The following is a 13,382-nucleotide window of genomic DNA, read 5'->3' on the forward strand; positions in this document are numbered from 1 at the left end:
TAAAATGTCATAAATTTTTTAGCTATGAAAAAATTCAAAATTTTTCTAATATATATTATATTATACATGTTATTTATATACAGATGTATACCAAAGCTTTTGTACTACACATGATAAAAACTTGAGAAAGAACACAACAAAAAGAGAGATAGAGAAGTTGGAAACATAAACTAAATGAAATGGGAGCACTGAATATGCAATAGAAAATGTGAAACAAACTAGATAAAAGTAAAAGATCATCATATAGTTCAGTTGTTTTTTTTTTTTAATTTAATTTTATTTTTAAACTTTACATAATTGTATTAGTTTTGCCAAATATCAAAATGAATCCATCACAGGTATACATGTGCCCCCCATCCTGAACCCTCCTCCCTCCTCCCTCCCCATACCATCCCTCTGGGTCGTCCCAGTGCACTAGCCCCAAGCATCCAGTATCGTGCATTGAACCTGGACTGGCATCTCGTTTCATACATGATATTTTACATGTTTCAATGCCATTCTCCCAAATCTTCCCACCCTCTCCCTCTCCCACAGAGTCCAAAACACTGATGTATGGAACAGTCCAGTTGTTTTTAAACATGGCTGATCATTAGAAATACATCTGGAGCTTGGAAAAATACCTGGGCATTTGTATTTCTCAAAAAATTCCAAGATATTTCTGATATGCATCTGTATTTTAAAAAGTGATTTAGATCTTTCTATTAAATGGTAGACTTAGAATTCCATTATTTTCTGTTGACCAATCATGATACAAGGTATTAAGCAAATAATAATTGCATAATCACAGTAAGAAAAGATGTTCAACAGTTTTCACAATCAATAGCCAGACAAAAAATAAAAGATAATTATAATTGCAAGCCATAATGGAAACATGATTAACCTAACAATATAAAATAATTACATACAATTTGGGGGGTTAATAAAAGTGATGTGGTAAGTGGAAGTGCATACATGCACATGTTTTCATCTGCCCAGCCAATCTGTCTTGTGATTGGTGCATTTAATCTGTTTACATTTAAGGTAATTATTGATATGTATGATCTTATTGGAGAAGGAAATGGCAACCCACTCCAGTGTTCTTGCCTGGAGAATTCCAGGGATGGCGGAGCCCGGTGTACTGCCATCTATGGGGTCACACAGATTCGGACACGACTGAAGCGACTTAGCAGCAGCAGCATGATCTTATTAGCATTTTCTTAATTGTTTGGGTTTATTTTGTGTAGGTCTTTTCTTTATCTTGTGTTTCCTGCCTAGAGAATTTCCTTTAGCATTTGTTAAAACTTGCTTGTTGGTGCTGAATTTCCTTAACTTGTGCTTATCTGGAAAGCTTTTGATTTCTCCATCAAATCTGAATGAGAGTCTTGCTGGGTAAAGTATTATTGGTTGTAGGTTTGTCCTTTTCATCACTTTATATTGCACCATTCCCTTCTGGCTTGTAGAGTTTCTATTGAGAAATCAGCTGATAACCTTATGGGAGTTCCCTTGTATGTTATCTGTCATTTTTCCCTTGGTGCTTTTAATATTTTATGTTTAATTTTTGTCATTTTGATTACTATGTGTCTTGGTGTGTCCCTTCCTGGGTTTATTCTGACTAGGATAAACTCTGTGCTTCCTTGACTTGGTTGACTATTTCTTCTCTGATGTCAAGGAAGTTTTCAACTATTTTATCATCTCTTCAAATATTTTGGGTCCTTTCTCTCTTCTCCTTCTGGGACACCTGTAATGCAAATGTTGGTGTGTTAAAAGTTGTTCCACAGGTCTCTTAGGCTGTCTTCATTTGGTTTTTCATTCTTTTTTCTATATTTTGTTCTGCAGCAGTGATTTCCACCTTTTTGTCCTCCAGGTCATTTATCCATTCTTCTTTCGAGTGATTCTGCTATTGATTCCTTCTAGTGTATTGTTCATCTCTGTTTGTTTTTTCTTTAGTTCTCCTAGGTCTTTGATAAACATTTCTTTCATCTTCTCCATTCTGTTTCCAAGAATCTTGATCATCTTTACTATCTTTATTTTGAATTCTTTTTCTGTAAAGTTGCCCATCTCCACTTCATTTAGTTGTTTTTCTGGGATTTTACTTTGGCCCTTCAACTGGGACATAACTCTATACTTTCTCATTCTCATTAACTTTCTGTAACGTGACTTTCATTCTAGCCACTGTGGTTCTTCCTGCTTCTTTTGTCTGCCCTCTTGTGGATAAGACTAACAGGCTGGTGTAAGCTTCCTGATGGGAGGGACTGGGAAAACTGGGTCTTGCTCTGGTGGAATAAGACTCTGGTGGAACAAAATTTTAATCTAATTACCTGCTGATGAGTGGGGTTGTTCTACCTCCCTGTTGGTTGATTGGCCTGAAAAGACCCAGCTCTGGGGTTTACGGGCTCTATGGTAGGGTTATTGGCAACCTCCAAGAGAACTTACAACAAGAGTCACCTTCCAGGACTATTGCTGCCAGTGCCCCTGTCTCTGCAACTAGCCACTGCCTACCCACACCCCAGAGGAAATCATCCAACACTGGCAGGTAAGTCTGGTTCAGTCTCCTGTGGAGTCACTGCTCCTTTCCCCTGGTTTTTGTGAGCACAAGATTTTATGCCTTCCAAGAGTGGAGTCTTTGTTTCCCTTAGTCCTGTGGAAGGTCTGTAATCAAACACTGATGGCCTTCAAAGTCATATTACCTGGGGATTCCTAGTCCCTTTGCTGGATCTCCAGGCTGGGAAGCCTGACGTGAGGCTCAGAATCTTTACAACATTGAGAGACATTCTTTGGTATTATTGTTTTCCAGTTTGTGAGTCACCTACCAGGTGGGTATGGGATTTGGTTTTACTGTAACTGTGTCCCTCCTACTGTCTTATTGTGGCTTTTTCTTTTTCTTTGGACTTGAAGTATCTTTTTTTTTTTTTTTTTTTTTGCGGGGGGGAAGGTTCCAGTGTCCTCCTGTAGATGATTGTTTAACAACTAGTTGGAATTTTGGTGCTCTTGCACTCTTGCAGGAGGGAGATGAGCACATGTCTTTGTACTCTGCCATCTTGAACTGGAAGCCTAGAAACCACTCTTTTCTAGAAAAAAAAATGAGTTTATAATAGACTTTCTATTAAAACTCTGGTAAATTTTCCCTGAATATCTTTAGTTCTCAATGCACTCATATGTGAGTTCCTGGACAAGCAGTGATTACCTCCTAGTCATCCTCCATGTTCGTACAGGAACTCATATATCTTTCCATGGGAAGGGATGGACTCAAAAAATCTTAGAACCGATAACTATTCTGTTCTGCTTTCTATGGTGAATTAAATTGTTCATTACCAAGGAGCCGAGAACTTCCACTAATTTGTCCATATAATGTTCATGATATGGTGTTCAGAAATAAAAGAGAGAAACATTACTCATCTGTTTTTCTAAGGGGTAGAGGTGGAGGAAATCTAAGACAAAGAATTATCTTGTAGGCACACTATGCTGTGAATTAGCCACTTCTCCAACTCAGCAGGAAGCTTTTAGTAGACTGATTTTTTTCTGAATTGATTTTCTTTTTTTTTTTATTTTCTCATTTTTAACTATTGAGTTTAAAAAAAAATCATTGCTGTCTTATTGTTATTTAATGTGACAGTCAGACATTGACTACTCATTCAAATTTACAGTTTGCTAACTTCCTTTTCCAGTTTTCTTGAGACATAATTGACATACAACACAGTATAAGTTTAAGGTGTACAACATAATGGTTTGAATTGCATACATTATCAAATGATTACCACAAAAGCTTTTGTAAAAGCTCCTCACCTCAAATAGAAAAAAAGTGTTAAAGAAATAGAAAACAAATTTTCCTTGCAATGGGAGCTCTTAGGATTTACTCTCCTAACAATTTTCATTTATAACACACAGCCATGTTACATCACTTTGCTGACAAAGGTTCCTATAGTCAAAGATTTTCCAGTAGTCATGTACAGATGTGAGAGTTGAACCATGAAGAAGGCTGGGTACTGAAGAATTGATGCTTTTGAATTGTGGTGCTGAAGAAGACTCTTGAGAGTCCCTTGGACTGCACAGAGATGAAACCAGTCAGTCCTAAAGGAAATCAACCCTGAATATCTATTGGAAGGACTGATGCTGAAGTTCCAAAATTTTGGTCACCTGATGCAAAGAGCTGACTCGTTAGAAAAGACCCTGATGCTGGAAAAGATTGAAGGCAGGAAGAGAAGGAAATGATAGAGGATGAGATGGTTGGATGGCATCACTGACTCAATGCACATGAGTTTGAGCAAGCTTTGTGAGATGGTGAAGGACAGGAAGGCCTGGCATGCTGCAGTCCAAAGAAGTTGGACATGACTGAGCAACTGAACAACAGCAACAAGATTACATCGTAGTTTTATTTTTTAATTTTTGAGGAGTCTTCATGCTGTTTTCATAGTTTCTGCCAGCACCAAATGTACATTCCCACCAACAGTACAGGAGGGTGCCCTTTTCTCCACATCCTGGCCAACAGTTGTTATTTCTTGTCTTTTTGATAACAGACATTCTGACAGATGTGAAGTGATATCTCACTGTTGTTTTGATTTGCATTTCCCTGATGATTAGTGATATTGACCATATTTTCCTGTTGGTCATCCATATATTTTCTTTGGAAAAATGTCTACTCACTGAAAAATGTCAGTTTTTCATTGGGTTGTTTGTATTTTTTATATCAAGTTCTATGAGATCTTTGTATATTTTGGATCTTAATTCCTTATCAGATACATCCTTTGCAAATAATTTGTCCCATTTCAGTAGGTGACCTTTTCATTTTATTGAGTTTCCTTCACTGTGTGAAAACATTTATTTTGATGTAGTTTCATTTGTTTATTTTTATTTGTGTTTTCCTTGATTGAGGATATATATCCAAAAAATATTGCTGAAACTGATGTCAAAGAGCAAATTACCTATGTTTTCTAGTAGAAGTTTTATGATTTCAGATATTACAGGTACATCTTTAATTTGTTTTGAGTTTTTGTATATGCTGTGAGAAAATAGTCTATTTTGATTCTTTTTGAATTAGCTGTCAAGTTTTTTCAATAGTATTTATTGGAGAAGCTGTACTTTCTCCGTTGTATATTCTTGCCTCCCTTGTCATAAATTAATTGCTCATATAAGTGTGGGTTCATTTCTGGTTCTCTACTTGGTTCTGTTGATCTATGTATTTGTGTTTGTGATAGAAACTTACTGTTGAATACTGTAACTTTGTAGTATAGTATGAAATCAGGGAGCATGACATCTCTTTTTTATTTTTTATTTTTTTTTGTTCTATTAAAATTATTTCACCTATTCAGGGTTGTTTGTGTTTCCACACTAATTTTAGACATATTTCTAGTTCTTTAAAAAATGTCATTGGTATTTTGTTAGGGAACATGTTGAATCTCTAGATTACCTTGCAGAGTATAGTTCTTTTAACAATACTAATTCTTCCAACCCATCAACACAGAATTTCTTTCCATCTGTTTTGTCATCTTCAATTTCTTTCTTCAGTATCTTATAATTTTAGAGCACAAATCTTTTACCTCCTTAGTTAGATGTATTCCCTGGTAATTTATGCTTCTTGATGTGATTGTGAATGGGATTGTTTTCATAAGTTCTCTTTCTGATAATCCACTATTAGTGTATAGAAACACAACAGATCTCTGCATATTAATTTTCTGTCCTGAAACTTTACCAAATTCATTGATGAGTTCTAGTACTTTTTAATGGTGTCTTCTTGGACTTCCCTGGTGGCTCAGACAGTAAAGTGTCTGTCTACGATGCAGGAGACCCGGGTTTGATCCCTGGGTTGGGAAGATCCCTTGGAGAAGGAAATGGCAATCCACTCCAGTACTATTGCCTGGAAAATCCCATGGGCAGAGGAGCCTTGTAGGCTGCAGTCCATGGGGTCGCAGAGAGTCGGACACGACTGAGCGACTTCACGTTCACGTTAGGTGGCTCAGATGGTAAAGCATCTGTCTGCAATGCAGGAGACCCGGATTCAATCCCTGGGTTGGGAAGCTCCCCTGGAGAAGGAAAGGACAGCCCACTCCAGTACTCTTGCCTGGAAAATCCCATTGACAGAGGAGCCTGGTGTACTGCAGTCCATGGGGTCACAAAGAGTCAGACATGACTGAGTGACTTCACTTTCACTTTAGTATTTTCTATGTACAGTGTCATAACATCTTTAAATAGTAACAATTTTCCTTGTTCCTTTCAAATTTGGTTATCTTTTATTTCTTTTTGTTATCTGATTGCTGTGGTTAGGACTTCCAATACTATGTTGAATAAAAGTGACAAAAGTGCCATTCACTGGTGAACAGAGTTGGGTCCCACAGTCTCTGGCTTCAGGGCCCTAGGAGTCCTAGGGTTAGTGCAAGTACACTGTTGATCTGGGCCAGGTCCTGGGCATTCTGGTAGATGTGGCCAGGTCCTGGAGCAACTAGGAGTTTAAGAGCTCCTAAAGCAATCAGTCTGCTGGTTGGTGAGACTGTGTCCCCACCTGGCTAGCTGTTTGGCCTGGGGCATCTCAGAACTGGGGGTGGGGGATTCCAAAATTGTGCTTATCAGCACCAGTATACTTATGGTGGAATGAACTCCCCCAAATGGCTACTGCTAGCTTCTATGTTTCCAAGGTGAGTTTCATTTGCTGCCTGCCTCCAGGAGGATTTTCAAAATCAGAACCCAAGCTCTTTTCAAATTACTGCTTCTTCCCTGGATCTTGGAGGGTGAGATTTTGTGTGCCCTTTATGAATGGAGTCTTTTCCCCACTGCCCTCTGACTCTTTTGAATGTAAGCCCTGCTGCCCTTCAAAGTCAAACATTCTGAGGGCTCATCTTCCCAGTGCAAGACTCCTAGACTGGAGAGCCTAATGTGGGGCTCAGATCCCTCTCTCCTTGGGAGAGAATCTCTGCAATTATAGTTGTCCTCCTGTTTGTGGGTCATCTTCCCCAAGGGTATAGGTCTTCACTATACTGTGTCTTCACCCCTCTGACCCTTCTTCTTGTAATCCCTTCATTATATTTCCAGCAGTTGATCTTTTCTGCTTGTCCTCATATTGTTCTCAAGGGTAGTTGTAATTTTGGTGTGTCCATGAGAGGAGGTTAGCTCATCTTGGCCAGTCCCCATACAGTATGGGGGTACTAAATTTTGATCATAAAAGGAATACACATTCATTATAGAAAATTTTGGAACATACAATGAAAAAATTAGAAAAAAAATCATACCCCTCAGTGATATCCATTCTTGAAATGGGGGTGAGAAAGTATTTATGCCAGTGCTTTCTCTTTGCATATATACAGGATCGTTTATATGTGTCTGTACACTCGTATACACATTCCTTTTTACAAATTTGAAAATGTACTATATTTATAGTTTATATCATGTATTTGAACATTATTTTATCACTTTTTTCTTATTAAAATGAGCACTACATGTTTATTGTAAAAATATTTAAATATAAATAAACAAATGGAAGAAAATGAGAATTATCAAAGCAAGTAAATTAGATAAAACGAAGAGCAATAAAAGTTGTCTGTAATTCCATTCAGAAATAATAATGGCAATGCCTTGGTGTAAATAGTGTCAGTATTTTTTTTTCCCATGAAAATATATGCTTTTCCTCTTAAACAAAATTAAAATCACAGTGTACCTACATAGTAGATTTTGTCACCTTCAGTTTTTCTCTTTCCAATAGGTATGAATATTTTCTTTATTATCAACTATTCTTCTACTTCATTTTTTAGTTCTTTTATAGCATTTATTGTAAGGATAAGCCCCACATGATTTATCCAAGCCTCTATTGTTAACCATATAAACGCTTCAGATTTTTCAATTATAAACATCACAGTGATGATCATCCTTAAATTTGAACCCATCCACACTTATTTTCTTAGAATACACTGTTAGAAGTAGAATTGCCTTTTATGTCTTTTTACAATAGAGAAATTATCAAAGTAATTTTGAAAAATTTTTCAATAAAGATTTAAGGAATGAAAAATGAAATCATGGCCTTCTTTGTTTCTATAGAGGAATCAAATGAAGTTGTTCCCAATAAGGCAAGGGCTCATAAGGAAGAGAACCACCATGCAGTATCTGCAGATAATGTGGTACGTACACTTTGGGATTCTTTCCTCATTACATGATGGATTGCAAGGATTTATTTCCGGTTGGTGACAATATCAGCATTGTCAGAAAAAAGTCTTGCTTTACAAATCAAAACAGATCTGTTACCAATGCAATAGTATATCTTATAGGGTTTAATAAAGGAAATTTAAAGTGATATCATCTGTACCTCTTTTTATGTAAGAGCTTTGCAAATATGAAAACCTAATGCCTACTATATATGTGACATTTTAAGCATAACAAGTTATTTTGCTTCAACATATTCAGCAAATAGCCAATTTCTTCTCATTTGACAGATGGCAGAATTTTAAAAGTTTAGCATGAGACCATGAAAGAAGTCATTCTTAGGTCTGGAACTTGTATCCATGGATTCCTGATTCTTGTGTCCTCTGTTCAGACCATACATGTCTCCACTGTGTTTGGAAACTTTTCTTCTTTTTAGTTAAATTGGACTCAGCTAGTCATCTTAAAAATTGTAGTAATAGAGGAAAAGTAGTAGTAAAAAACTGAATAGCAAGCAGACACAGCCTACGTGTGGATTAAACTAGGTTTTGTAAAAATGTAAACATTATTGGTATATAGAGATGCTCTCAAAGTAGCTGTTTTAGCATTATCTGTTTATATTCTGACTCAATCAAGTAATTCAGAAGTCAAGGTGTTATTAACCCAAAGTCAGACATAAAGGAAAATGTCATTGTGCTGTTGTTTTTGTTTTCAAATCAGTGTTTTTTGCTTTATTGTAATCTTTACAATTGGTCCATATAATGGATTTTTCTGTTACAAAATGGCTGTAACTTCAAGATTTACCCTGGCTTCCACTACGAACATTATTTATCTAACATTATAATTCTGTCACATCACTTTAATAAAACTTGAGTACATCAAATACAGTTTTGTTCTTTTTTGTTATATATAAATAATATATAACAGTGTTTTCCATATACAGAGTGTAGTTTAGGATTGTATTTTACTGATTTCAGTCCTGATTTAAGCTGATGGTTGACCTAAATATATTGAATGGGGGTATAGGAAAATAAGCTTTTATTTTGTGGCAAAGTTGTGTTTTCATTAGATAGCTAGTAATAATTGTTTTCCACAATTATTAATTGTGCCAATAAATTCTTAATTCCACTATTTAATAATCTCCTTTGCTCTAGATTTGAGTAATACTATTACAAATTATATGCAGTTATTTACAAATTGGAAACTTTGTTCCCCTAAAGACATGCTCATTTTCTGTCTGAATTTCTCAAGCATTGAATCTCCCTTGTGGCAGACATTTGAAAACAATGAAGTCCTGGCATGGAATGACTCACAGTCACTTAAGCATCTAATTTATTAAAAAAAAAAAATTGATTTTCAGAGACAAAACTTCATATTTTCAAAGGTTGATTTCCTCTGCCTATAGCTTTGAGTGTCCTCAATTATGGACGGCAAATCACAAAGACATACAAGACCTGTTTATATGCACAAATCTATACAGTGGCCCCTCAAGCCTTCTCCCTTGATTACTTAGCTCTTTTTGCCCAGAACCTATCCAAATAGAAAAACCTAAACAACAACATCAAAAAAGAAGATATCAAATTGGTGTTATGGTGAGAGCCAACATGAGTAAGCCCCAAGTTTTTAGTTATTATAGTAGAAAACAAAACATTAGATTCATCTCCAGGCAGCAGTACAAAGCAATTCCTTTGTAGCTGTCTTTCTGACTCAGAAGCCTGCTGGTAACAAACCCTGTTATGGTATCATATCCCCAAAGGCAATATATCAAATATAATCATTCCAAGTTTGTTTGTGATTTTTAATCACCATATCAATTTCTGGCTAGGAAATTTTATTTCAAATTCTGCCTGTGACATGTTGCTATTAATGTGATTGTTCTTAAAAGACTGCCTAGTGACTAACTCTAGCTTAGCTTTTCTCTTTTTAAATTTTCTTTTGGGTTGGCAGGGTTTAAATGTTTAAAGTGTGTGCGTGTGTGTTTTTTAACTGCATTATTCATATGCAAAAGAAAAATTTGAAGCAGATTTTGTCTTTGGGTTTTGGTTTTCTTTAAAAAGAATTCTATGATTAGAGATTTTATGGTTGTAGCTTATCAGCCATTCTTTCCACTGATGTTAAGCTGTTATGTTCATTCTTTTGACAAATATTTAATTAGTACCTACTGTTTGCAAGATACTATACAAACTATGCTGTACATCAATTCTGAAGCTAAGGGCAGTTTCTTTTTCTTGGGGATGAACTTGATCACTGCCTCCTGTACAACGTCACTAACCTCCATCCACAGTTCAATGTCCACTATGGACAGAGGTTCATGACAATGTACAGGAGGCAGGGGTCAAGACAATCCCCAAGAAAAAGAAGTGTAAAAAAGGCAAAATGGTTGTCTAGGAAGACTTACAAATAGCTGAGAAAAGAAGAGACGCTAAAGGAAAAGGAGGAAAGGAACGATATATCCATGTGAATGCAGAGTTCTGAAGAATAACAAGGAGAGATAAGAAAGCCTTCCTCAGTGATCAATGCAAAGAAATAGAGGAAAACAATAGAATGGGAAAGACTAGAGATTTTTTCAAGAAAATTACAGATACCCAAAGGATTATTTCATGCAAAGATGAGCACAATAAAGGAAAGAAATTGTATGAACCTAATGGCAACCCACTCCAGTACTCTTGCCTGGAAAATCTCATGGACGGGGAACCTGGTAGGCTACAGTCCATGGGGTCGCAAAGAGTCAAACACGACTGAGCAACTTCATTTCTTCACTTCTTCTTCAACAGAAGCAGAAGATATTAAGAAGAGGTGGTGAGAATACACAGAAGAACTATAGAAAAAACAATGTTCATGACCCAGATAACCACAATGGTGTGATCACTCACCAAAGAGCCAGACATCCTGGAATGCAAAGTCAGGTGGGCCTTAAGCATCACTATGAACAAAGCTAATGGAGATGATGGAATTCCAGTTGAGCTATTTCAAATCCTAAAAGATGATGCTGTGAAAGTGCTGCACTCAATATGCCAGCAAATTTGGAATACTTAACAGTTGTCACAGGGCTGGAAAATGTCAGTTTTCATTCCAGTCCTAAAGAAAGACAATGCCGAAGATTGTTCAAACTACTGCACAATTGCACTCATCTCACATGCTAGCAAAGTAATACTCAAAATTCTCTAAGCCTGGCTTCAATAGTATGTGAACCGTGAACTTCCAGAATTCAAGGTGGTTTTCAAAAAGGCAGAGGAACCAGAGACCAAATTGCCAACATCCATTGGATCATCAAAAAAGCAAGAGAGTTCCAGAAAAATATCTGCTTCATTGACTATGCCAAAGCCTTTGACTGTGTGGATCACAATAAACTGTGGAAAATTCTTCAAGAGATGGGAATACTAGGCAACCTGACCCACCTCCTGAGGAATCTGTATGCAGGTCAAGAAGCAACAGTTAGAAAGGGAGATGGAACAACAAACTGGTTCCAATTTGGGAAAGGAGTACCTGAAGACTGTATATTGTCACCCTGCTTATTTAGCTTATATGCAGAGTACATCATATGAAATGCTGGGCTGGATGAAGCACAAGGTGTAATCAAGATTGCTGGGAGAAATATAAATAACCTCAGATATGCAGATAACACCACTCTTATGGCAGAAAGTGAAGAAAAACTTCTTGATGAAAGTGAAAGTGGAGAGTGAAAAAGTTGTCTTAAAGCTCAAAAAACTCAGGTCTTGGCTTCTGGTCCCATCACTTCATGGCAAATAGATGGGGAAATAATGGAAACAGTGAGAGACTTTATTTTCTTGGGCTCCAAAATCACTGCACATGGTGACTATAGCCATGAAATTAAGACACTTCTTGGAAGAAAAACTATGACCAAATTAGACAGTATATTAAAAATCAGAGACATTACTTTACTGACAAAGGTCTGTCTAGTCAAAGCTATAGTTTTTCCAGTAGTCATGTATGGATGTGACAGTTGGACTATAAAGAAAGCTAAATGCCAAAGAATTGATGCCTTTGAACTGTGGTGTCGGAGAAGACTCTTGAAAGTCCTTTAGACTGCAAGGAGGTCTTACCAGTCAGTTCTGAAGGAAATCAGTCCATCCTGAATATTCTTTGGAAGGGCTGATGCTAAAGATGATTCTCGAATATTTTGGCCACCTGATGAAAAGAATTGACTCATTGGAAAAGACCCTGATGCTGGGAAAGATTGAAGGCAGGATGAGAAGGGTACAACAGAGGAGGAGATGTTTGGATGGCATCACTGACTTGATGGACATGAATTTGAGCAAGCTCCAGGAGTTGGTAATGGACAGGGAAGCCTGGTGTGCTGCAGTCCACGGGGTTGCAAATAGTTGGACATGACTGAGCAACTGAAGAGAAGGGCAGTTTAGCGTTTCTCTTGTTCTTGCTTTCTCTCTTCTCATTTACTATCCAGTGAAGGAAACAAATCACCATACTCATCACCATTACATTATAAATGTCTGCTTTCAATTATCTCACTAATGGAGTGCTGTGAATAAGTGGATATTTAAAAAAAAAAAACACATTTGACTTTGCAATGCATGTCATATGTTGATATTTTGCATTACAAGTTGCAAAGAGAAATATGAAAGTGTAAAGAAGAAAGTTCTGCCAGCCGATTAAATTTTTAGACTACCTTTACAGAAAACAAATTCCCTGTTCCTGAAGGGCACTATTTAATCAAAGTTTGATTGCTTATTTTTTTAAGGATATTATGAAACTGTTTTTTTCTATTTTAAATTATATTACAATAATTTTCTATTACTAAAGGAGGTGGCTCAGACACATACTAGGTGTAAAGCTGAGGAGCCAGTCAGTTAGAATTTACTCTTGATAACCTAGACTAGAAAACCCCATTGTTAAAACTGAACATTGAATGATATGCTCTATACATTATTGAGTGCAATGGGGATAATAAGAAATATATTTATGAAAACTTCTCTACTTGTGTTACAGAAAATAGAAATTATTGATGATGAAGAAAGTGACATGATAAGTAATTCTGAAGTAGAGCAAGTGAATTCTTTCTTGGATTATAAGGTAAAAGTAATTTCAGATCCTTAATTTTTTAAGAGAAGGTATTAAAAGAGGTTGGTGATGGATAGGAAGCCTGGCATGCCGCAGCCCATGGGGTTGGAAAGATTCAGACATGACTGAGCGACTGAACTGAACTAACTGATTAAAGGAGGTAGACTTTTACAGTATCTATGTACCAGTTTTTTTCACTTCCATTTTCCATTTGATAAATTAAGCATCCTGGGGCTCTGCATTGA

The 13,382-nt window shown here is 36.6% G+C and overlaps 1 protein-coding gene across 2 annotated transcripts in view; it reads left to right on the forward strand.

The window, feature by feature from the left end:
* Positions 1-13,382, forward strand: part of HDX (highly divergent homeobox) — a 212,515-nt gene that overhangs the window by 175,441 nt on the left and 23,692 nt on the right. For both annotated transcript variants that reach the window (XM_061409577.1, XM_061409578.1), the window contains 2 exons: positions 7,999-8,078; positions 13,066-13,149. In XM_061409577.1, coding sequence (XP_061265561.1) covers positions 7,999-8,078; positions 13,066-13,149 — 164 coding nt within the window. The remainder of the gene's footprint in view (positions 1-7,998; positions 8,079-13,065; positions 13,150-13,382) is intronic.

Source organism: Bos javanicus, chromosome X (assembly GCF_032452875.1).
Source record: "Bos javanicus breed banteng chromosome X, ARS-OSU_banteng_1.0, whole genome shotgun sequence".
NCBI lineage: Eukaryota > Metazoa > Chordata > Mammalia > Artiodactyla > Bovidae > Bos > Bos javanicus.